This window comes from Pagrus major, chromosome 12 (assembly GCF_040436345.1).
Source record: "Pagrus major chromosome 12, Pma_NU_1.0".
Classification (NCBI taxonomy): Eukaryota; Metazoa; Chordata; class Actinopteri; order Spariformes; family Sparidae; genus Pagrus; species Pagrus major.
The window spans coordinates 11193698-11221132 of record NC_133226.1 but is presented as its reverse complement, the minus strand read 5'-3'; the positions used below and the strand labels follow the sequence as shown (position 1 = coordinate 11221132).

Genomic DNA, 27435 nt, shown 5'->3' with positions numbered 1-27435 from the left:
CACTTTGGCTAGCTGCAGCAGCTTATTATATGACTCTTTAATTGCATATTTTATCTTTCGGCACATGTACTGGCACTGGCAAAACATTTTTTAATACTGTTTTCATAGCCTGATACTACTGTTGATTTATTAGGGCCCGAGCAGGGAACCTGCGAGGTCCCTATTGTTTTTCGAATGATTATTATTATTATTATTATTATTATTATTATTATTATTATTATTATTTTATTCCTTCGTCCAAAATGATCGCATTTTTCACTGCCTGAATGTGAATGAAAACTCGATTTTATTTGGCAAAGTCATTAGGCTTCGTGAAAAATTTTATAATCTGTTGTCGTTGTGAATTTCCACCACTACGTGGCGCTACAATCAAGAAAAGTGCGTTTTGCCTAATAACTCCCACATACTTTGTCGCACATTCAAAAACCTTATATCCACGCGTTCAGTGAATCTTGCTGAATCTCCTGATATAGGCCAGGCCCATTTTTGCCTATCGTTTTTTTTCACTAGCTCGCGAAATGTCGCAAACCTACTTTTTCGAACTCCTCCCAGGCAATTTCACCAATTTGCTCCAAACTTTGCACACAGCATCTGTGGACCCTCCTGACAAAAAGTTATTAAAAGAATTTTGATATTCCAAAGAATACTCAAGTTATTAAATAACAACTTCCTGCAGATTTCGTTCCAAACAGGAAGTGTTGCATATCTCCACATTGGTTTGTCCAAATGACTTCAAACTCAGGATCCTACTTCCTCATGAGGCCCTAAGGCTCTGTGCTAAATTTTGGTTGATGACCACTAGGTGGCGCTCTTTAAATTGAACTATTTTATATCTCGACATCGGTTGGTCGGATTAACACAAAACTTGGTACACTCATTGCCACTGCCCTCCTGAGGACAGCTGACAAAGGGGTTACCGATCTGACACTAGGTGGCGCATTGGTGGCAGTTTCTTTTTATATTTGGCACTGTGCCCACACCATAACACTTATGGATATGAAATTGACAGGGGTGGTATAGACCGACCCCTGTAACTCACACACCAAAAATGACCAGCAGGTGGCGCTATCATCAACACAAACCGTTTTTGCCTAATAACTCCCACATACTTTGTCGCACATTCAAAAACCTTATATCCACGCGTTCAGTGAATCTTGCTGAATCTCCTGATATAGGCCACGCCCATTTGCGCCTAGCGTTTTTTTTCGCTAGCTCGCGAAATGTCGCAAACCTACTTTTTCGAACTCCTCCCAGGCAATTTCACCGATTTTCACCAAACTTTGCACACAGCATCAGTGGACCCTTCTGGCAAAAAGTTATTAAAAGAATTTTGATACGCCAAAGAATACTCAAGTTATTAAATAACAACTTCCTGTGGATTCGGGTCAAAACAGGAAGTGTTGCATATCTCCACATTGGTGTGTCCAAATGACATGAAACTCAGGACACTACTTCCCCATGAGCCCCTAAGGCTCTGTGCAAAATCTTGGCCCATGACCACTAGGTGGCGCTATTTAAATTGAAGTATTTTATATCTCGACATCGGTTGGTCGGATTAACACGAAACTTGGTACACTGATTGCCAATGGCCTCCTGGAAAGCTGACGAAGGTGTTACCGATCTGACACTAGGTGGCGCTCTGGTGGCAGTTTCATTTTATAATTGGCACTGTGCCCACACCATAACACTTATGGATATGAAACTGATTGGGGTGGTATAGACCGGCCCCTGTAACTCACACACCAAATATCACCAGCAGGTGGCGCTATTATCAACACAAAACCACTTTTTGGCTATCAATTAAGACATGCCCGCACAATAACGGGGCAATGGGTCCGGGTAAGGAGCACGCCCCGACAGCAGCAAGGCCCGACCCGCGTGGCCTGCGAGGGCCCGTTCATCGCTGCTTGCAGCTTTAATTTATGTTGGACCTTGATCCCAGAGAAACGTTCCTTCAGTCTGCCTTGCACATGAACTTGAGTTGACTTGCTTTACAGCTGCACTGTCTTTGCACCAAAGTCATACCTCTGATAATGTCATTTTTTTGACGTGTTACAAGGATTCATATGGCGGAGTTGGTTCAAAATGCATGCTATGAGTAGCCTGACAGGAATAGAAGTCATGCGTAAACAGCTACGTGCACCTAGTAAGTTGGGAACACACTGAATGAAGACAGATTGTAGACGGAGCGGCTGTAATTTCACCACCAGCAGCACCTCCATGTTTTAAATATACCGCAACACAAACCAACCTTGAGATGCTGCAGTTGTAGCACCAGGTCATCGAGCTGGCTTCTTTTGTCTTCAATCTCTGTCTGTCGCTTTCGCTTCTCCTAAGAGACAAAAAACAGAAGAGAGAAAGATCAAATTAATTGCTTAAACATTTTATTGTTCTGGATATATTTTTATATTGTCAGTAGTTTTATTAGGTTTAATAGTGCAGTGAAACAAACCAGAGATGAAGCAGTTGAGCATGGTGATGCACTAATGCATGCTGTTGTATTGATGTAACGTTTTAATATTAGTGTTCATCAAGACAAGATCCCTTTGGGGCAATTACGGCTTTTATCCATTCAATTTAAAGGTGAGCAGAGACTTAATGGCTTCTAGTGCAGGATACTTTCCAGTTCAGTTTAAATTGATGGGTGGGTGGTGTCACAGGAGCAACATCCAAGTTTTTGAGTCCATCTGCACTGTTCAACTTCTCATTCTGGAGAGATGGGGAGAAAAATGACCCCCGGGTGTACGCAGGGAGGAAGTAAAGTATTAGAGCGGTCGGAGGTCAGGGCTTATCGAGAGCTGAGAGGGGACAGGGTTCACAGGCTATCTAAAGGGGATTGATTAGGCCTTGAAGCCTCCAAATGGCACTGTGGTTGAACTTGAGGTGGGGAGAACAATCATTTACTTTCCTTTTATGTGATAAAGGAGACTGACATTTGGAGGCAGGGTAGGACGTAAAGTCAGTGGGAGGTTAGAAACTGAAAATACTCAACAGACTGAGGCTATGTGGAGTCACTATATGCATGGGAATATAAACAAAGCAGTTCCCAGTACAACCCTGTTTGGGGCTGAAGGGCATGAGATACTGTAGATGTGTATGTGGCTTTATCTCTCTCTCTCTCTCTCTCTCTCTCTCTCTCTCTCTCTCTCTCTCTCTCTCAGTGGGAGCAGAACGAGGATTTCTGGGACGTTTCCTGTCGGCTAAAAATAGGCATCAGGGAAAACCCCAAATTGTGACTAAACCTTAGACCACCTCTCAAAGGGAGTCAGACTGAGTGACACAGAAAAGAATGAAGGGAGAACTGAATATAGACGAGCACAGCGGAAAGGTTAGAGCTGAACAGAGTGGCATAGATGAAGTATAACACAGAATAGAATAGAAGAGTTGGTGGGGTATCAAAAAGCTTGAGAAAATATAATAAGAAAATTCTAATTATCAGGTTTAGATGTTGTTGATTCACTACTTCTGTTACTTCGAAGAACCCTGACTGATCTGCATCAAATTTAACATCTCACCTGCATTTCTCTACATTTTTCTTTCCATGTTTTACTGTGACTGTCCTCAACAGAATATTTACACCATTGGTCATCTGTTCCAACGCTTAATAGAAGTCATTTTTAAACTTTCCTGACAGGAATGTATGTAGCTGTGTGTGAATAATGAGAGCAGAAAAAGTTTAACACTGCTCGGACGCTGGCAGGAATCCTAGGCAGGTGGCTGGGTTGGAAGGTCAGGCATAGCATCTGACAGCAGTGACCCCATGACATGCTTTGAATGACATCCCCCTAATTTGCATAATGAAGCAGAAATGCATAAAAATATAACAAAAGAAAAAAATACAGAAATAAATAAATTCATGGAGAAGAATAGGGGGATCAGTGCAAAGAGGAATAAAACGGAATACAAATAAAATATAAATAACACTTAATTAAGTTATTTAAAATGACTATTTTTGGTTCATTTAATGGCATATTTATTTATTTATCCAACTCAATTTATTTCTTTATATATATATATATATATATATATATATATATATATATATATATACACATTGGATTTTGTCAGTTCCATTCCTCCAACCTCCCTCCCTAACAGTTAATAATTGTTTTAACTGTAATAATTGAAACCAAGTAGTTGTTGTCGCATAAACTGCAGATCACTGAGATGGCAGATCAGAAGATGGTCATATGAGCTGTTTTTGTGACCATCACATCGGGTTGTATTTGGAGGCACTGATGATGAAACAATTTGTGTCATTTTTAATATTTTCGGTGGCATTTTTAAGCCTTTACAGACAGTAGAGAAGCGACAGGATTGTGGTTCATGGTCTGCATCTTAACCCCGAAGCTACAGGTGTACCTCTATTTTGTCAATTACTGTAAGTGTTGCGGAGGATTTGTTGTTCAGAATGATATGCTGCTTCTAGCAAACCATAATGAACAAGTGCTTCCTTGTTGCAAGACATAGACATAATCATTTAATGCACAGGAACACAAATGCAATATGAGTTAGGCTATCTTTAAACAGATCTAATCTTTGGTAAAAAGAAAAAAATCCAGGAGAAACAAGGATCTTTAAAACACTTCCGTTGTAAAAAGCTGAACTGAACTTAGAAAATACAGACCAGAGACAAACAACATGACTTTATCAGTCTTACTGAGCAAACACATCACAAAGCTGCACCCAGACTGTGAAAACATCTGCACCAAACCTAAGGCCATATCTCTCTCTCTCTCTCTCTCTCTCCAACACACACACACACAAACCGCAGCAACCTACACAGCAGCGGTTCCCATGGCTTGTGAAGTACAGTCAGAGGGCCAGAGAAGAGGCATGGTCACCAGATGTCAAGGACTGTTAAGGACATGTGGTCGAGGAATGGGCACAACACACAGACACGCACACACACACACAAAATACACATTCACAGAAACACACAAAAGCAAACACACTCACAGGGACGAATATATACACATGATATACACACTAATATATTCTCAAAACAATACAGTACTCAGGAAAGTTCTGTGTAGTCTGTGTTGGTGAATCCTTGATTATGAGAAATTCACTAACACATATAGACAGATGCTTCACATCTGCAGATCAAAGACGGTTTGGCTGCCATTTGGTTTCCATCCCATTCCCGAAATAAGAAGTATAGAATGGACATTCCCATCCACAGCAATGCTCTGCTTAAATAACACTATTGTACTAAAAAGCTGACACAGACCCTTTTTCTGCAGATCAATGCAACCTTGCAACACTGGCCAATCAAACACCCAGCACACATACACTGTAGGTAGTAATTGTCAAGAACATAACTGCTGCTGTAAACATTTTCTAGAGTTCTACAATCCTGTCTCAAAGGAGAATAAACTGCAGTGGGGTGTCTTGGCATTAATGTAGCCTAAGCAGCACTGCAGTAGTGCTGCTGTAAGTTTTAACCTTGAGTAAAGAAATATTGGTTTGTGGACAGCCGTTTTGAAGCCTCAAGTTTGGCATTATGGCGATTGCCATCTTGGATGTTCTGGAGCCAGAAGTGAACATATTTGGACGAGTGGGTGAAGCTGGGAAGGATATCCTGATTATATCTGACTGAGAACCTGAGGACATGTCACGGTAGCCCTGAAACATACTTTGCTCTATCTTCTATGTTACAAAATGGACGTCATGCTGTATTTTCAGAAGACTTGAAACTTTCGATTGAGACAATAAACTTATCAGACAACTTTTTACTGTGGTTATAACTTAAGTGAGATGAAGGGTCATTTTCTCATAAGCCTACACACAATCTGCCTTCTTTTTGCAACCAGTGGAGTTGTCTCCTCCTGGCCATTGGAAATAATGCAGGTTTAAGGCACTTTTCAGATTAGAAGGCTCCGTCCTTATACAGTCAATAATCTGAACACAGTGTGAATAAGACCAAGATATTCACTCTGTTGGTGGCTGCTGGAATGAGACCTTCTGGAAATAACTGCATGATGAGATGTATTTCAGGAAGTAGGCCCTGCTTCCTCATGTCCTCACACAATATCTTGGACCATGATGTACGGAGAAAATTCTATCATAGTGCTTCTTTGATCTTGTACAAATTGAAGAATTAGAAACACTATTGAACATTGGCTTCAATTGGGTTGCAGTGCCAAGAACTAGTCAGCTCCCTGGGGTCATAGAGTTCCTGTCGAAGAGTGTTGGAATCATTCACGAGTCCAGCTATGACTTCTTGATCAAAACTAAAAATCATTAGCTGGAGGCACGGTCGCTGTCTTTGAGAATATGCAACAGAAACTGATTACAAAAAGATGAAAAGAGTCCGTTGCCTGGTACAGTTGAAAGGACAGACCCCGACTTTGTTCTGTTCACTGTATTTCCCCTCAGAAAACACATCCTCCCCCTCAGGAAAATATGTTGACATTCTTGGTGACAAACTCATGACTTCCCACACTCTGACTCACTGAGTGTTTGGCCGCACTTGGCTTGCCACTGAGCTCGTATACAAGGGACATCACTTTTCTCACTACTGTTGACACCATCCGAGAAATTGGTGTCCAATATTTGTGTTCAATATTTTAAATGGTTCGGGCAAATTTTGTTGATTGTTGATTTGTTTGGCTTCATAAGTGAACCCAAAGGCACGTGGACTGGACAGAACTCAGTAGCCTCTCATCCTACAGGGTTGAACATTTTGGCAGTGAAGTGGACTTACAGTATCTGATTACAGTTCCAATAAACTTCAGTTCAGCACAATGAACTTTCACTCTTCCTTTGTAGTGTTTATGCCAGAAAAGACAGAATAAAGTCAATGACTGATTTCCTCTCTAACCCTCACCTCCTTCTGTGTGTGGGTGGTTTCCTGTAGTTGATTTGTATAATTTAATCAGCCCCAACAAACTGTTCAACACTACTATTGTTAAGGATTGAGACAAATATTTTCAGGCAAAAGGTATCACACTTGGACACCATCGCCTATGGCTGACAATCTACTAATGACCCCTCTACCATCATAAAATTGTGATTTTAAAAGTTGCACAATTGTACTGTCACAGACTGTTCTGTGTTTACTACAGGTATTTGGACTGGAGGTAGTGTCATAAGGCAGGAGTTGTTTGTGGCATGTAGGAGAGAAATAAAAAGCAGCTGTTGGTGTTGTTGGTCAATGCACTACGCCTCCATGATTGTATTATCTTGTTTTCTTATTAAACCCAAGATGCTTGGTTATATTACTTTAGTTTTTTTCTTAGTTTTGCTTCCTCTGTATAGCTAATCGGCTAACTTTGTTTCAAGCTTCAGAGGCTGAAGACAACTAAGTTACGGGCATACCAGATAGCAAAATTGTACGAGACACCCTCATCTGGCCCACAAACTGCGTGGAAAGATGACGCTTGGGCATTCCATGCGGTATGTGGGCTGGATGAACGTGTCCGGTGTGGGCCAGATCTGGGCTGCAACCATTTTGCTATCTGGGATGTGTTTTGGAGACCCTTTTTAAACCTGACACGGATATGTTTGTGGGACGTTTGCCTGGCATAGATGTGAGAACTGATCTGCCTGCTGCCTTTGCTGGTGACAGGCGCCAGAGTTTCCTAGGCTTTGTGACACAGTTGGGCGATGCCATCAGAGTGACAGTGGGAAGCAGTGGTGACTACAGTGGTGAGGATTCTCCCTACTCAGCTTTACTGACCCCCAGCACAAATGATATCATCGACAATCATGATGTTTCACTGTGGACGTTGTCATTTTCCAATTCTGTAGACATCACCAAACCCTAATTCTCAACTGAACAAACAAAAGACTTTAAGGTGGAAACAAAGGATCCCGATCTAGAATCCAAAAAATACTTACATGAATGAATCCTTGAACAAAATTCTGACTTAAAGCAGGATTTACTGTCAGGTTGTTTAAGTGGAAATATTGGGAATATTCAAAAAAGACATTTGAACCAATAACCCTAACCCTAACCATTATCAGTAGGAAAAGATTGATTGAAGTAAGGGGTTGGTCCAAAATTCTAAGATGGTTTACGACTGTTTTCTTTCTCTAGAATTTTCTTTGACCATGAAGTAAATAAAATTCAAGAAATAACCACTGATCATAATTTTATACATACAGCAAATAGGGCAAAAAACAGTTTGTTACCGCATGTCCAGACGCTGATTGGACGGCTTCCATAACAACGAAAAAGTGTCAGAATGTGCACATGCGAGCACTGAAACGCAAACACACACAAACTTGCCCGTAAACAACATTCTTCACTGCTGATACACATAAGCTCACACACCCGGCATGAGGTCACACACACATGATTATAATGCGGTGATGTAACTTCGCTTAAATTCAAAGTTCTGCTGGTGATGAGATCTTGCACTGACGTGAGCTGCAAATCTGATGGGTCACATTCTGCACATGCCAACACACCCAGCAGAGACATCTCACAGTGATCGTCTTCCACTAGGTGGGAAACCATACCTGAACGCTTCGAGAACAGAGACTGAAATGGACTGGCCACTTAAATGTGTTGAATGGGTTTGATTCTGCATTTAGAAAGACCTAGATTTTAGAAAGACCTTTGGTTGCTCCTGAGGGTTCAATATTTTCTAGATTTTTTTAATTAATTGATCTTAAAAGCTAAAATTTGTTTAACATTATTGCCCAGTGTTTTGATATTGCTTTGAATATTTTCATCGCCTCTTTATTATTGTTATTGTGCCTTTTTACTACTATATGTGCCTTTTTGCCACTGACTAATTAGTAAAGCACTTTGGTCAACTGTGGTTGTTTTCAAAAGTGCTTTATGAATAAACTTGATTTAAAAATGTTGGTCATGGTGAAATTAAAATAACCATTAGTTGCAGCTAGAGGCCTTCAGTATGAAAAAGTATACGACGATATGTGATGTCCTCCTCAGACAATGCTAATTTGTCAGGTCTACAGTGAACAGAACGCTAACCTGCTAACTCCGAGCTAACGCTGGTGTCTTTACATGCAAACTTAGCACATCGCTGAAATGCCTCGCATGCCGTTGTCATGCGATAGGAGCAGGTGGTGACTATACTCATCATGTCCATATTGAGGTGAGACATGTGCATGCATACCTCTACATTCACATGGATAAACACAAAAACAAACACATTATAACCTTAAAAAGTCTCCTGACGCTCCTTTCATGAGCCGACAAACAATCTCACTGCGATCAGCAAACCAGAGCGTATCTATTATGGGGAGAGCGATGTGATGTATAATGTGTTGCATTCATATGTGTATCTGTTCAAATGACCTTTGCTACGTGTCATCTACACTATTTCTCTGTCCTCCTGTCACTCCGTATTGTTTACTATCCAGTTAAGCTCAAATGTCAAGAATATAATTTCAAAACCAGCAGTCCCCACTAGAGCCGCATTCCAATCTCTCCTGTCTCAAGTCTCTGTGAACCCTAACACTTACACACACACACACAAACAGGCGTCTACACACACACACAAACACACTGAAATGTCCAGTAGACAGCTGCTGCTAATTTTAGATGGCATGTAATGCCTGGCGTGCCCCAGACCCCCTACCACCCAACCAACCACACCCCCTCTTCCCCCTTAAAATGACTTTGCCCCAAGCACACTCCCCCACCCCCATCAACTGCTGAAGTCCATAAACCAAGCCTCCCCTGGCCACCTCCTGCCTCTACAGGATCCAATCTGCTCCGTTGGTAGTTACACACCCACTCTGCCAAATATTCAAGACCTAAGACACTAATTCAGGGAGCCCATTGAGCAATCACATGTGAGCACATCGACTAAAACTCCAGTGAGTCATTATAAACTAATATTTGTGTATTTTTGCCATCTGCATTTACACGTTTCCAATTTAATGTAGCAAGTGGGAACAATCTGGCTACCTTTTTTGACCAAATAAGCTAGTTTCCATGTTGTAAACACAAGCTTAAAGAGATGGCAAACATCTGTTATAAAGGTGTAAAAGATTTAATATAACTGCGCTCATCCAGGGCTGGAAACTTGTGTTCGCTCTCACTTCAGACAAAGCATATGAATACCATTACAGGGGTGTGTCTCATTTAGTTATTGTCAATGTGTCTTATTGTGGACAAATAACTGACACATGAACAAACAGAGGTTATTTCAGGATGCTCTTGTTGCTCTGCCAAACAAAGTTTACAGCAGTTTGCAACCGTTGATCTAATTTCCATTACCTACTTGAGTTAAAATAAAATTCCTGCTAATAAAAGCAGATGTCAGGAGGTTAAAGGCTAATCTGTAACAAACCTTTCATTGTATGATTGTAAGAACTGCTTCTTTCTTTCAAGGCTTTCAAAATGCAGTCAACGTTTCTGCGAACCACAGATATGTTCAAATCAGTGTGTGTCATAGGCTGCACCGTATAAAAATTTCTGCAAAATGTGTCATGTCATGTATCATGACCTCTCTGGATGTCATGTGTGGAGGTGGAGGGGATGGTGGTGGTTTTAGAGGCAACAAGATTGCATTTGTGTGGGAAGTCACTGGATATTTTCTGACCAGTGACCCTAGCAATTCAGCAGTTGTTAGCCTGACACCACTGGATGTTTTAGAGGAGACCTCGGAACAATTTCCAGCCGTGTGTGGTGACAAAAAACAAATATTTTTTCACAGTCTAAACAGGTTTTTTTAAGCCAAAACATAATGTTTTCCGAACCTTAATCATGTGTTTTTTGTGACTAAACCTAACCAGAACATAAGCACAGTGTTGTGACAGGAGAAACAATGAGCCTAAATAAATGTAAAGTTGCAATATAAATAAATGTGCTGATTAACTTATCTGTGTTTTTGTGTATTCAACAGTTTGTTTGCAAATGATCGTGTATGATGAGATTTATTTTTGTGAGGATTTATTTTATTATGTAAATTACCTTATTTGTATTTTGACAAGTGGCCAAGGTGATGGACTTATTAAGGAGAAGTTGTCCTTGTGCTTTTCTTTACCCACAGACCAAGGTAAATCAACTTATCAAGTTAAGGCAAGAATTAGTAACTTATAGTCAGGAGAAAACACTTGACTGCAGCCTCAATCAATATCTTCAAAATCGTTCTCCGTGGTTCAGTGCTGCCAATATGACAATCTGTAAGCAAAACCACAACCTGAAACTACACATGCCTGCAGGCTGCCCAGCCCCCCACTCTATTTACCTCTCTAAACGCAGCCCTCCGCTGCATGCCACAGCCACAAATCTCCGTGCATGCCAAGGTCTAGCTATAGCATCCCCCTAACCTTCACCCTGCCCCACTCACTCCCCTCAGTTAGACCTCACTAAGTGGATCCAGAACACTGACCAGCTTCCACCACAACCCTGAGCTGCACAGATTACTTCACAGAGCTCATCTGAGAAGATCAGCCAGTGGTCGAATCCAGGAAATACAATCATTCATAACTGCATATTAGTCTTGCAGGATTGTTATTAATACTCATAAAGCAGCAAGAGAGACAACAGAGATTTAGGTTTGAGAATCCTGAAGTTCCCGACAGTCTCCGTCTTGTTCCAAGTGCCAGCAGCTGTCTTTTCCTCATTCTCTGTCTTTCCAACACACACAGCGCCATCATCTCACTCCTCATGCTCCTCTTCCTAATTCCCCTTTGGCCACAAAAGATCTGCGGCCTTGTGTGTGTATTTGAGTGTGTGTGTGTGTGTCAGGGGGCAGCTTAAAGTCCAAAGGGCTGAGGTCATCTGTGTAAACATATCACAGACACTAACACAAGTTAGTGAATGAGTGCACGCAAAAAGACACACACACACTCACACAAGCGTTTATGTATTTTGCCATGCCGTTTTGCGGTCGGCAGGCCACACGGGCAACAGCTAATTAGAAAGATGAAGCACTCATCAGTCATTGGTTGATCTCAAAACCACACGCAGGCTTTTGGTGAACACACACGCATTTACAAAAAACACACATATGCACACAGACATATGCACACACACACACACGTAATCAGTTTTTTAGGGATCTCTGACCAGGCTGCGCTCCATCCGACTGCTATAATTACATGTTAATAATATACCAATTACAGGTCTGCATTTAACGACATTACATCACAACTGTTCACTAATCTGACCAATTAGTAACCATGGAAACCCGCACTGCTGGCAGCTGACAGGCCGTAATCATTATCAGACTGTGGGGATCTTTGTCCGTTTGTTTGTGTGTGTGGGGCGGACATATGAGCTGATCCACTCATCCACTCTTAAATGAAACACTGGCAACACCCACCCTTTGTTGTACTGACTGATTAACACGCTAAGTAATCTTATTATGTGGAATCAAATCAATCAGTTGTACTTTTTTTTTTTCAGTTTGGAAGACACTAACTGAGACAAATCTCAAGAGCGAACCATCTTAGCCATGCTTTTGCTGAGTTAAAGGATTAGTTCACTCAAAAATGAGAAAGTCAGTTGAAGCTTTGTAGTCCAGAAAGCATCTCTGGAGCTTCACAGCCAAACAACTGAACTATAATGGACTTCCTCAGTTGTTTAGGAGAATGCTGCAACACTGTTTAGCTGCAAAGCTCCAGAATATGGACTACAAAACTTCACCTGACTTTCCATCGGCATGGGGCTGAGTATAAAAGGACTGAATTTTCATTTTTGGGTGAACTTATCCTTTAAGTTTTATGCAAGATATAATAGGGAAGAAATGTAGCAAGAAAGTACAGTACGTAAATTGTGCATGAGGAGAGAGATGCCACACGGGATTCATTGCTCGTCTGCTCTTTCAATAATTAATATGAAATATAAATGCACTCACATAAAGTTATATATAGGAATAAACTCACAAGACGGGTCATTCTAGAGCTGGGTGATACATTCATTGATAAATTAGAATCTTTGTTTTCTAGTACAGAGTGTAAAATAACTAATTGTTGAAATTAGATCATTAAAATTTAAAAAGCTGTCGAGAGTCACGTTTGTGCAGAAAATGTATTTGTCATGATTTGACTTCACTCTCCACTCTCTAATTTGACTGATGTGACTGGGCAGATAGGTATGTCGTCTCTTTTGCTAAATTAAAAATAAAATAAGGGCTGTTGATTCACAGCCATTAGTGCCATGCATTATTCATGAGCCACACAGCACACAGACCTGTCTCTGTGGCTAATGAACATTAAAATGACAGCTGTCTGCTACCTGACAGTGATTTTTATTTTAGTCATGTTCAATAGATGAAGCTTCTTTATGACATGTTAATTAAAATCAGTGTCGGATTCAGCAGGTGTGTCTTCAGGCGGATTGGAGACGACCGGTCCATCCCCTCGGCTCTGATTTGAAAGGAAGCTTCCAATTTGTCTCAAGATCTGCTGAAGTATTGATGAAGTCAGGCACTGACGGTGATGACAATGAAATCTCAGGGTATCAATTATTGATGAAAACATTAGCATGTCAGCTGCGGACCGGAGACAGTGGGTGTAAGTGTGTGTAGGCACAGTACACCTCTCTGCAGGGGTTTAAGTAATGCTTATTAGGAAAGCCAGACAAGCCAAGACAATATTGTCTGGTCTCAGCACGTATGATGATCAAACTTTGTCAAGGGACAGGTTTTAATCCACTGTAGGATTCGGAAATGCTTGCTCTAGATTGACAGTCAGAAGAGGTTTTATAACCTCCTTCCCCTGGAGGACTCTGTCCAGCTACTGTATTTACACTGGACCTGCGCTGGTTGGCTCCCTCGGAGTGCTTCGCTGCCTCAGAGAGCTGTTAGTACTATTAGTGTAATAGTAAGCCTTCTCTACTTAAGTGCCTGGTAGGGCTTGAAAGCTATTAGCGCTGTTATTGTCTTTGATATACTGCATACACAGAGAGGTGAGACAAGACAGATGCTCATTTGGAGGAGACAAAGAGGCTCAAATGATTTACTTTTATTCCACACCTGACCTTTCTTTAATGTGTGTCAAAGCTTTTGGCACTTACAGTAGGATGTCTGATATGATAGAATTAGACGAGCACTCTTTGTAGTGTTTACAACAGCTGCCACCAGAATATGGCAGTGTACTCTCAGCTCATTTTCGCATAATCGACCATTTTGTAGTATTTTGCCAAATGCGCATGCAAGAATGATGCAAGAAACTGAAGTGCTTGTTCCTCTGTGCTCAAAATCATGAGAACTTTCCACTCTCAAAGTACATGAAGCCTGGTACGGCTGCCATGCTCAACGTGGCCAAAATAGTTCTCCATCTGCTGCCGCTGTTCCCCCCACTTGTACGTACTAGTGTGTGTGTTCCTGTGCCTCTGTGCGTCTTGAGTGTGTGTGGTATGCTGTGGTTCCTTGCTGGCGCCAAATTTAGTCCGGCGATGCCGTTCTAACCGTTGCTCTGAAGTCCTACCAGCACCGAGTCGAACGCTTCAGCAGATGATCATGAAACATAACGGCAACGTAACGAAACATATTCTAGACCACCTTGCAGCTGAGATTCTTCTATTTTGAAAAAAACATATATACAGTACCTAAAAACCTCAGACATCTGCCCAAAAAGACATAAAGAAACCCTGAAAGAACTTTCCTATGAGGTTAGTTTCCCCCCCTCTTAAAAAAAAAGACATGGAAGAAGATGAAAGCTGACACGAACAGAAAGACAAACACAGCGGCAGCAGTGCAGGAATGAAGGCTAGTGAGTCACATTATAATGGGTGCAACTGAAATCAATTTGTTTTATATGACGAAAATGGGTGTAGGAGGCTATGATGTCATGCTGTAGGGCTTCCAACACACTAAAGGGGATATAAGTAAGAATTTTAGTTGAAATATTCAAAAATCCAACTAAAATTATTAACAGAATGTGGTTAAAAAGAAGTTTTGACAATATGGTGTCTGTGTAATGTGTTGCAGAGATATCTGCTGAAGTTAGCATGCTAACCAGCTAGGCTTGTCCCATCCTGGCCCAAAGCTCCTGTGCTAGCGGTGTAAACACTTCACTCCACAAGTTCTGAGCTCTCAGTCTGAAATGCTAGCTACATGGCTAACTGACCTAACTAGCTAAGGGCAGCAGTTAGCGGCTACTCTGGTGATACGCTGGCCTCTATTTGTTTTGAGTATGAATTTGACAGGTGGCCAGTTCTTACATATTGTACCTGTGAAGCCATTTAATTTAATGGCTAACATAACTCCTCTATGCAATCACGATTACCAAAAGTGACATGCAGTGACCAAACTTAGCTTTTGTTGCCTTGATTAGCATTCAACCTCACACCAGAGAAGCTCAGGTGTATGACTACTGGCTAACTTGGGGAATGTGTACAGTGGATGTCAGATGTATCTTCAGCTTCTGTTTAGGCTCATATGAAATCCATAAGTTAAATGTAATTGGCTTAAAGGAGACATATTATGCTCTTTTTCAGGTTCATCATTTTATTATAGGTTACTACTGGAATAGGTTTACATGCTTTAATGCTCAAAAAATCCATCAATTTTCCCATAAATCCAGTGCTGCAGCACTGTATTCCCCCTCTGTCTGAAACACTCTGTTTTAGCTCCTGTCTCTTTAAGGACCCCACGAATGAATACCCAGTCTCCTCTGATTGGTCAGCTCACACACGCCTGAGCCAGCACCGCTAACAACAACAGAGCAGCTGCGCTAAATCAATTCTTACGTGCCAAACTAGCTGCTCGGCATAATCATGCAAATGTGTGACATGGTGATGTCACAGAGTCAAGCAATTAAAAGGTGGGACTACTGACAAGGCATTTCAAGAGCAGTGTTTTTTTTGTGGAGTTCAGCTCCCGTTGGTGCAGCCTTATGGCTTTTTAACTTTCAATAACTTTTGCGTGCACAAGAACATATAAAAAACACTAAAGGGAAAGGATTTAAATGAAAAAGCAGAATGTCTCGCCATTTTGGTATTTTGGAGACAAAAGTGACCATATTTTGTAAACTTTGTTCAACCAAGAGGTCACCATGATGTTTGACACCTCTGTTGTGTAGTCGAAGTAAGAAAAAAAACTTGAACTTGGAGCAAAGAGACAAAAACAGAGGCAGATACTTTTTCCCGCTCGTCTACATGTGTTTGAACTAACGTGAATTGAACATGAATGAGTAATGTGACAATGCAGAGAGAGCTTGACAGAGAATGAGAGAGAGAACTTATGAAAGACAGTCTGGTGAAGTTGCAGGAACTCCGAGGTGCCAGACAGTCAGGCGAGATATTGTACAGTGAACGACAGAAAGAGAAGAAGAAGAAGACGGGGCGGCTGTGTAAGTCACTGACAGACAAACAGACAGGAGGTCAAAGACGCTTTAAACACACTCTGACTTACCGCCAAGGCCAGCAGCCTCTCTTTGTGGAGCTGAGCCTCCTCACACGACATCCTGAGGGGAGGAGGGAGGGGAAGCAGGGGAGAGGGGGGGGTGAAAGGAGAAAGGAGAGACGTGAGATCTTTGGGAAGACAAGAGAGCTGGAGTCCCTCTGTGAAGAGGTGCAGGGAAGTAGAGGAGAGAGGGAAAAGAAGAAGAGGAAGAGGAGGAAAGGAGGAGTATCCAAGAAGGCGAGGTCCTTCCTCAGCAGTAATCCAACAGGAGAGAGGAGACAGTGGGAGAAGGAGCTTGCGCTGAGTGGAAGCAAAGATCTCTCATTCACTGGCCATGTGCCTCCACACTCAGCCCGCTGCTCTCTCTGTCTCTATCACCCACTCTTTCTCTTGCACTCTCCGTCTCTCCTCCCATTTGTCCCCTCCTTCCCTCCCTCTCTCTCTTTTTTAGGCATGAGCCATGTGTGATTAAACAGCTGGGAGGAGCAGCTGAGAGGGAGAGGGAGAGAGAGAGGAGGGGAGGGGAGGGGAGGGAGAGAGGAGTGATGGTATGAAGGTGGGGGGGAGTGTGAGAAGAAGGAGAGAAAGAGGAAGAGTATAATAAAATTGCAGAAGTAAGGAAAAGAGAAGCAGAGGTGTAATTTGTCATATTTGAAAGCTGAGAGGAAACAACAGGGGAAACTGTTCTTTCAATAATTTTGCCTCTTACTTTTCCTCATCTTAACTTGATGTAGGCTTATCTTTTTACTGAGATAAATAATCCTTCCCATTGTCAACTTTGACCACTTAGTTCTGTGTTTGAAGGAGCAGTTTACGAAAAAACCTTTGTATGGACTTATATCGACTAATTGATTAGGTGTTTGGTCCATAAAATGGTGAAATTTTGTTGACCAGCGTTTCCCGAAGCCCAAGATGATGTCCTCAAATGTCTTGTTTTGTCCACAACTCAAAGACATTCAGTTTACTGTCATAGGGGAGTAAAAGAAGCAGAAAATACTGACATTAGAGAAGCTGAAATCAGAGAATTTGGACATTTTTTCACCAAAAAAATGAATCAAAACAACAAATCGATTATCAAAATAGTTCCTTTCACTGATTTTAGCAGTAACTTATTTGCTTTTTGGTTTACCTGATATTTTCCTCAACACATGGTCAAGAATGTAATAAACAGGGTCCAAAGTTAGCACCCGTCACTCCCCACATGCTAGTAAAAATCTACACTGGCTGCTTTTCACAGGTTTCCAAAATGCTTCACTAAAAACTCTCATCACCATCGTGACAACACAGAAAGTGTCCACCATGATTGTTTTGCACTGAATCTATGAATCAATAATTGTGGATTGGATTGGAGAAGATTATTCTAAAAGGAAAGAATTAGTGGAAGTACAGTTAAAAGGACATTTAGAGAGAAGTGGGGCTTCACAGATAAAGGGGTTGAGAAGAGATTGGCTTTCTTATGGCAGCAACACCACTGCTTGAAAAGCACTGTTTTTAAGTCAATTTTACTGTTTTTTTAGGCAATTGTATGTGAGGCTGAGAAAGAAATCTGGCCGATAAGTACCAGCCATTGGCGGTAGACCAAAAAGTTAATTTTGGTAATATACAGGCTAATCAATTGAGTTACCATGGCTAAAAGTTTCTATTGGCTCACAACTGGAAATCTGCTTACCATGGTTACACAATGTAGTCTCAACTCTGAAACACAGGATGCTACATGTGTGTTGGACACAAATGACAAATGTATTCCTTTACCACAAATCATCTTAATAGTGGGAAATGAAGCATTTATACCTGAGAACTAGGGCTGCAAGTCAGGATTATTTTCATTAATCGGCCAATTATTTTCAAGAGTATTTGTTTGTTCGATAAAATGTCACAATTTTGTGAAAAATGCTATTCACAACTTCCCAGAGCTCAGAGTGACGTCTTCATATTGCTTCTTTTGTCCAACCTATGAATGGGTCTGCAACCACTGATTCACATGCACATCTGTACATGTCATCGGCTATGTAATATATTGACATTTTAACATAACGTGTCACTTCACGTTCACATTACACGTTGTGACCTAACAGACATGTCTGGAGGTGGAGGGGCTACAGCGGAGCTCAACGAGAAGGCTGCCAAGCCAGTGACTGACTTACTTTTCATCCACTGATCGATTAATTGACCAATTGCTGCAAATCTACCTAGAACTGGTCAGTTGATGCCACTGCATCATGACACTTCCCAGCAGCCTAGCCTTCAGCCATATGTGATGGAGTTTACAGAATTGCTGCAACTGCTGTTTCGCTGCTACCTTCCAGTCACAGGCCACCACAGCACTATGGGCTGAAAACACTTTCTCTCATAGTAGGGGTCATACAACACGTTTCACAGAAAAGACCCAAAGTGCCTAAACCTGCATCATAGCATGTTACTATCATTTTAAATTATTCTGATCTTTTAATAAAAGTCCACAGTCCGGCCGCCCACACACAAACAAGCCTACAGCTGACTCTTCAGGATCTATTTCTGGTCATTCTGGTTTTATGTTTGTTCCAGCACCTTTCACAGTGACATCAATTGAACACATTAGAGAAACAGGAATAGGATGGAAACAAAAGAAAAGAACAGAAGATAATTGTGCCACTCCATGAAATTGATGCATGCAAATGAACATCAGTAGAACTGAGTACAAACTGCAAAAACATGACACACCTTCACACACACACACACACACACAGACAGGCACAGCTTGTGTAAATGGGTCACTGTTACCTGTGTCCCAATTTTCTTTTCTCCCTCCCTATTTTAACTCTCCAGGTTCACCTTGGTTTCATCCGTTCTTCTTCTTCTGCCTCCTCTCTTACACCTTTTCATTTATTCTCTTACTACCCTCCTCTCTTTCACTCTTTTTTTCCCGACAACCACATTTATTTTCCTTTGTTTTTTCCCCTCCACCCTTCCTTACATCCCTTCCTCTTTTTGTCCTCTCTTTCCTTTGCTTTCCCTGTTACTATCCCTCCATGCAACTTCTCCTTTTCCTACATACCTCCCATGGTGCATCTCTGTCCTCCCTCCCTCCTTTCTTTCCCATTAAAATCATCTCCCCCTCAAATCTCACCCCTGCAACCTTCCTCCTCTCCCTCTTTCCATCCCTCCATGTCTCCTTCTGACCTCCTCTTCCTCTTAATCCCCATCAAATACAATCCCCTCATTCTCTCTTTCCATGGCCCAATTCCTCTTCCTCTCCCACCTGTCCTTCCATCTATCAATTCCTTGCTCCTCTTCCTCGATCCCTCACATCCTCCTCTCTCTCCTTTTTTCTCCATCCAACCTTCCACCAGCAGACGTCCTTATAAGGAGAAACGGCAGCAGCAGTCCTGGCCGACTCTTTTGAGAATACAGAAGCATGTAACACACACACACACACACATACTATCACACAAACACACTCTGACATAACAGCCACTGCATTACTCTGAGAAAAAAATGTATAATAAATAACAGCAGCTGGAGAGTGTCTGTCCTGTAAAGCCACCGGAGAGTTGAGTAAATCAAAAATGACACTCGTTCAGCTCTCTGCCATCGCTTCTATATAAAACATTTAGGGCTCTCTGGGATTACGATGTTTCAGTGTTATTATATCATTTTCAAACTACTGCACAAAGACAAGTATTTTGCAGATTCATCAGTTCAGGAGTGCTGACAATTTTTATCCGCTGCAATTCTCTAAAGTTACTAAAGAAGACTTTTGTGCACAACAACAGTAAAAAAGCATATTTTTCTTCTCATTTAAAGCTGCGGTAGACAATTCTAGAAAATGATAAGTCATCAGATGAGTCATCTCATACTGACGCTTGGGGCCGGACACTGCTGGCCAAAAGCGTCAGTATTTGACAATGTGCGAATGAGACTCATCAATCAATTATTTTTCTCTAGAACTGTTTACTTCAGCTTTAAGACTAGAACATATTACATTCTTTTGTTTTATTTGTTTGTCTTTATAAGTTTTTGTTATGCATTAAGGTTCACTAAACCTGACTGGCAACACAGTCTTTAAAATAAGAGCTAATGAAGTGATATATCATGAGATGAAGTTATTACTGTAGTCTATGAGTCCTTTTAACAGTTTGTCCACTGTGAGGACAATGTAGATTATTGGGTTTAGGTCCTGAGTTTTTGCCGTTGGCCAACTTTAGAGTGGCGCAATACTGGATTTTCTTTCTTTGTCTAGGGAGCAATGTCAGCTTGTGCCTTTGAGCTGATTATTCTGGTTTAACAGCCTGCAACTTTGTAGACCAAATCACTGTGACGCAGCGATAACAAAAACAGTTACTTGAGACACATGGAGCATCTAGAGCCACATATTTCCATCAGAGGTTGGTGGAGACCAAAAACAGAGCTGGAAGTTGAGGGAATTGATTACATTCATTAGGTTGCAAGAGTTCAAATCACAGCTAATGTTGCATAAGGTGATAATCCATCACTGTTGTTCAAGGTTTCAAGGTTTATTTTTATTTACAAATCATTTTAAAATCCAAAATACAATTTCAATTCATAATATACATAATAATAATATATCTCTTTTTAAAAATAGACAGAGATGCAGACTCTTTTGTTGTGTTTACAGCTTGTTGCGCTGCCCTGAAATAAAAAAAGTTTGCAGGTTTAGCAGGTATTCCAAACTATATCTTTGGTGTAATGGTTGTTGTAGTACTGTTGCATACTGGCGAGCTGGAATTGTTGGAATTAAGGGTTTCTTTAGCTAAAGGTTGTTGTCAAGATGATAACATGTATTATACATGTGACTTGCTAGTTTTCATGAATTAAAAAAAAAGTTTGTTGACGTTTTCTGTTGGATAATATCTACAGCACAAGTCAAACATACTATTGGCTTGCTTGAGGTTCACCATCGAGATACTAAAATAAAAACTGTACTGTTTAACCGTGGGACCTGCCTCCATTTAAACATATTGCTATGTCTGTAATGTGGGCACATGCAGGTTATAGACCGTGACCTGTTTGGGGACTTAGTGATATATAGTTTATGTTATAAAACCAGGCTCAGCTCTGCAGCTGTCTGACTTTACAGCCAGCAGCAGTCAAAGACTTCTGGCCTCTCTGCGAATCTCTGTTTGACCTGGATTCACACCAATCACATCATTATGTTGGCTGCGCACACTGTCATTACAAATCATTCCTCTTCACTTTAACGTTATTCTACTTCTTTAGAACAGTTTCTACTTTATTTCCCTTCTATTCCACTTTACTCCCACTACTTGTTAACTCTCTCCACGCCCCCTAAATTGCTGCCACCTTCCCTCCCCCCTTCAGCCCCTTAACTCTGGCGTCGGCTACGTTGGTTGGTCGTCGTCGAGACAACAGCATCATTGTTCCTCTGCATCGCCACGACGACGCGATGACCTCACTGCACAGCCAGCCCAGCTCCGCCTCCCCCCCAGCCCAGAGGTAATGGCCTCCAGATGTGGAACCAGAAGCAGGAAAACACATAGACACACACACACACACACACACACACACACACACACACACACACAAATATAACAACATGCAAAGGGTGAGTAGGAGGCAGAGGGAATGAGCAAATATGGACAAAGAAAATAAGTCAGAAAAACTGTGCATGTGCGTGCGTGTGTGTGTGTGTGTGTGTGTGTGTGTTATGCTAATGCAGTCATATCATTTGCCCAACTTTCCTGAGCTTGGTGCTCCAACATTTTACCTTAATGCTCCTCAAAATAAGTGAGACACACAGATAGAGCCACACATCTGCTACAGACTGGCCTCTGCTGCAGACTGAATTATTGTATGTGTGTGTGAGTGTGTGTGTGTGTGTGTGTGTGTGAGAGAGAGACAGAAAGAGAGTGAAGGGGGAGAGAAGAAGCAACCCAAACAAAAACAGACATATTTCTGGCGAGGGGAGTGCCAGACCTTGATCTCATTCATATTTTATACATCACTGTGGGAGGTAAAGCTGTGTTTGTATGCCACATCGTCTGTCTATCTGTCTGTCTGTCTGCACACACAGTTTAGCTACAAGCTTTGAAAAAGTATTTAAAAACCTGACAATCTCTGCCCCCCTCCTTATATTCAGCACCCTTTCCCCTAAATTCAATACGGCCAGTTCCCTGAGCACTGCAGTCCTTGTCACTGCTGTAAAGTATGTTTATTTTTCCACAGCAGAACTGGTCTAATTTAACAAAAAACAAAATATGTGTCTCGGCGAGTCTTGGAGAGAAAAAATTGGTGATGTCTTGTTTTTTATAAAAGATAGGACTAATAATTCTGTCTGCCACAGCCAGTTCTAGCAACCTTAATTTGACTGTAAGGATTTTTGGACTACTGATAGCTTTCAAAGCTGATGAAATGCTCCGAACAAATCTCAATGACAGAGATGAATTCACATGCATGCCCATAGATATCAATGCACATGTTTGAGTGTCTGCATGTATTTATAAGACTTTTTTAAAATAAATCTTTAAAGTGGAATTAAAGATTAAAGAGAAGCCATTGAGTATATAAAAGAAGTGGACGTATAGCAACTGTGATGTCACCCACTGTTTTGTGAAATACTGTACTGAAGCCTCACGTTTGGCATTTTCATCATTTGCCATCTTGGTTTTTTGGAGCCAGAAGTGACCATATCTGGATAAGACAACATTGTGTTGTATTAAAGAAGACTTCAAACTAGTGGTTGAGACCACAACCTCATTAGGAAACTGTTTACTGAGGTCATACATCAAATGAGAAGTAGGGTCATTTTCTCATAAGCTTACATAAAATCGGACTTATTTTTTGAAACCAGGGGAGTCGCACCCTGCTGGCCATTAGAAAGAATGCAGGTTCAAGGCACCCAGAAACTACGTCCATTTCCTTTATACGGTCTGTGGGAGAAGCAGATGTCTTGGCCTCCAGACACTCAGATTCTCATCACCTCAGCATGTTCTGTCTGCTCCCTCTTTCTCTGGAAGCCATTATTCTTCTCTCTGTAGTTTGCCTGTCTCCTCTCATCCAGTTTTGACAATTCATGTTCATGTATTGGTTCATCTTATTTCTCTGTCTGTCTGTGTTTATGTTTTAACATTTTATGTTGTTTTTCACTCTTTAAAGAACATTTAATTGCATCTGTATGAAATTGTTCTCTATGAATGGGCTTGAAGTTTCTTCCCAGGGTCATAAATACACCAATCGAGACCCTTGTGTACATGATTAAGGGCTGCAACATTATTGTCATGATCAATCAATCCATTGTTTTTTTTTCATTACCAGTAATTGATTATTTTTTTAGTCTATAAATTGTACAAAAGTACTGAAAGCTGCTCATCACATCATAAATTGCTTGTTTTGTTCAGTAATTGTTTCGTATTTTTGATGGATAAAAGAGGATTAATGAACCATTCCTATTAACTCCGATTTAAAATGAACGAAAACATAACAGCGATTAACAGTTATTTGGTGCTCGCTGTGGGTCGCTGAGTTGGTAAAACTTTACATGCTTAACTCATCCCATCGCTATTGAGAGTCCCTTCTCTGTAAGACTTCCCTGAGTGTGCAATAAATAGCAACAGAGAATGGGCCATCTGCCACTGTGGTGTCTGCGCTCTACATGACCACAAATACTACCTCTTCTTTCTGCTGAATCAGTGAACAACCCAAAGAGAGTGCAGCCTATATGGTGATTAAAAATGAGCCCATAGGAGAGAGGAAAACATGCAGAGCTCAGGAGAGATCGGACGTGAAAGACTGAATCACGACAGCACTGTCTCATTTTCCCAATTAAAACATTAACTATTGATGCGCCAAAGAAGCAGGTCTGCCTCATGCTTCACTGCACTTTCTCTGCCTGCTTCATGGGTGCGGCTCTGACAGAGGACGCAAAAAATCACTCCCACCTGTCACTCGAACTGCCTGTCGACAGCTGATTAAGACTCTCTGCTTGGAGGTGAGCCGCAATAGAACAAGTCGGTTATCACTCAAACCAGCTGACCGCACAGCATCCCCTAATCTTCAACATCTACATGTTTTTATCAAACAAATACACAGTTTGTCAGAACAGACAGATGTTAAAGCTAAAGCTCAGCACAAGACTCGCCTGTACCTTATTTACATTAGGCTTTCTGGTTTTCAAAGTAAAATCCACCACAAGCACCTCAATACTGTCAAAATGTAATCAGTCATGAATTTCTTCATTTTGTTGTTTAGCAGCCACCCGAATCCCTCCACCAAAAGTAGCTTCAGTGGAACATAACACTGTACACCCACAAAGGTTTGAATGTTTAAGAACAACTCCCACTCTGCTGTTCTCACTACAGTATCACTGTCACTACTTCTCTCCACACCGATTCATATAGCAGCTGATCGCAGCACATTCAGGTGCAACAAAAATGATTTTACAGACTTTGTCCTTTCATCTCGCTGAGACTCAGAAAGAGCCAGCGAACTCAGCTGTTTGATGATTTGCAAAGCTTTGGATTTTAAAGCACCTTTTTTTACAAAGGCTTTGTCCAGATGTAATATAAGTGAAGTATTCATTTGAGTAGGAAAGGTAGGTTTACCCAAGATACATCTACAAAATGTAAGTCCTCAGTCCTCATAGTTGAAAAAGAAGAAAAAAACAGATGCGTTGTTTATTGTTATATAACAGTAATGGTGCATGATTAAAAGTAATTGCACCAGAGTTAGCTAGCAACTAATTTGCATTTGTTGTCCAGTTACTGTCCAATAGGCTACACACACAAGAATTGCATAGGGGAACTGGAATAGAAACTTAAGTATGTATTAAGATTGAAGTACAGTCTGATGCGTTGATCAATACTGGGTACTTCATGATCTGACCTTGCCAGCTTATATCAGTTGGTAAAGTTAAGACGCCATCTAAGTATATTTGCATAGTACCTCTGATCTCTGATGAACATTATGATTAATAAGAGGAAATTAACTTTTGTATTCTCGTAATAACGGGTTGATTGTCTTGTTCTTTTGAGATAACAAAGCTCCCATTCTCAGGATGACATGATCTCACCTTTGTGCAGTCTTCCTTCAGCTGGTGTTTCAGTCATCTTGTATGACACTCTGCTGCACTAAGGCAAGGAATATAGTTTTATGTTTTTGTCTGTCTTTCAGGGCCCTGCCATCTTTTAATGCAACATTCTGTGATGGTGACACCTCCAGTTAGCTGTGTCAATTAATCTTGAATCTTGTAAATTGACAAATTACTTCCAGTCCATTTATGTGGTTGAGACGTCAGTAAACAACTTTCCAATATTGTACCATCTTAAAATTAGTTTCTTCCGCGGTAGCAAGAACCAGCAGAAAACTCTTGGGTAAAGCAACAAAATGTAACTTCAGGGAGAAAGATGGTTGATATTTTGAGTGTCATTCCCAGGTCGTCAAATACTGATGCTATCAGGTCCATTGCCAACTCAAAGCGTCAGTATTTGACTTCCTGGGGATGAGACCCAAAAATCAACCATCTTTCTCCATTTGGCTGCTTTTTGTTCAACTGGGCTTACTGCACACTTTTAATATTGACTTACTCTAACAGCATCACTGCCGCTTGATGTGTGGGGAAAACTTACTAGCCTGGTACCAGGACTATAAACAACCCATAATGCAACTCTCTTTCAAAGCAACAGGCCCAATATGTAACATCAGATCTGGTACTGGCTCTATATAAAGACAATACACATTTGGATGTTTTGTCTTTGAATATAAAAAAAGAAACATTTTTCACAGAAATTGTTATATTTGGGGCAAACGGGTATTTTTCTTATTTTCTTAAAATTCTATATTCGTCTGGCAATGCAGCTGACAGGTCAGATTGATTTGAAAATCTGCTGATACTGCTCCTCTCTAGTACTTGTGGGACACATCACCAAAGACTTGACAGTCTGCATCTGAGCAAAAATTCCAAAAAGCTCCCAAGATTCCTAACACACCACCAGTATTTGCTTGATATTTGTCTTGCTGTGATTTTATGACTGCGGGTGTATTGGATATTTTTTCAGGTTGATTCTTCATTTTCAGGTTCAGGCACACACATCACACACATCACACACAGGAGAAGAGGTCTGCAGCATGGCGGACTGTGCTGACACACAGAGGCTGGACTGAGCCTGCAGCAACCACATTGACTATTCTGAAACATGCCACATTACACACACTCTGGTACACATTCACACACATTGTATCAGAGGACTATCTGAGTGAGAGGCTGCAGGAGTGCAGGACTGGTTTTGCAGAAACAGTGACAGAAAGAGGGGAATAGAGTGAAGCCATGAAGGGGTGATGTGCAGAAAGCAGAGAGGTTTGCAGAGAGAGTGTGAGGGTGTGTGAAGAAGAGGAGAGGGAGGAGTGTACACGGTGTACGGCGTGTCTCCTCGCCAGTCATGACTGAGCAGCAGCCTCACCATGACGGAGCTCCCGTTCCCATGACAACCCAGCCTGTCAGATGGAGGGGAGAGAGGTGGAGGGATGCAGGCAAGGACAGCAGAGATGGAGACAGAGATAGATAGGAAAATACAAAGATCATCTACTCACGGTGCTGTTGCGGTGCCGTTCCTCTGCAAAGGTGTGTCTGACATGGCTGCAACACCCTCCGCTCTCCTTCCCCTGCTCCTCTTCCTCGTCCTCCTCTCCTTCCCTTGTCCTCTGGTGTCCTTTTGACAGAGTTGTGTCCTCCTCTTCCTCCTCTCCTCCTCCTCCCTCCCACCTCCTCCTTGTCTTCTCCTCCTCCTCCTCCTTCTTCTTTCCTCCTGCCTTTTCGGTGTGTGCTAGTCACGCCAGAATGTGTCAGAGCAGCTGCTGCTGCCGTTGCCGCTCCTGCATCGCCCCGCTCTGCCGGCAGGAGGGGATGGGTCTAAGCATGTGTGAGAGAAATAGAGAAAGAGTCGTCACTTGTGTATTTGTAGGTATAAATGTGCAGGTGATGCTGTCAATGAGTGAGAGAGAGAGAGAGAAATAATCTAGGAGCAAGTGTGATAGATGGAGATGAGAGAGGGGGCAGGATGGAGAGCAGAGGATAGAGAGAGAAGAGACAGGAGAGAGAAAGCGAGCCTTAGGGGAGTTACAGTATAATGAAAGGAGTGGCCAACCTGCCTTATTCCGGCTGCTACCCTGAGAGCAACCTTTCCCCTCTGAGACTGAGGAG

General features: G+C 41.6%; 1 protein-coding gene across 1 annotated transcript in view; it reads right to left on the bottom strand.

Annotated features, from left to right (window-relative positions):
* Window positions 1-26972, bottom strand: part of palm2akap2 (PALM2 and AKAP2 fusion) — a 95290-nt gene extending 68318 nt beyond the window's left edge. The window contains exons 1-3 of the mRNA XM_073477359.1: window positions 26826-26972; window positions 16293-16344; window positions 2252-2332 (exon numbers count right to left, since the gene is read on the bottom strand). Coding sequence (XP_073333460.1) covers window positions 2252-2332; window positions 16293-16344; window positions 26826-26869 — 177 coding nt within the window. The 5' untranslated portion in view covers window positions 26870-26972. The remainder of the gene's footprint in view (window positions 1-2251; window positions 2333-16292; window positions 16345-26825) is intronic.
* Between the last annotated feature and the right edge of the window lie 463 nt (window positions 26973-27435).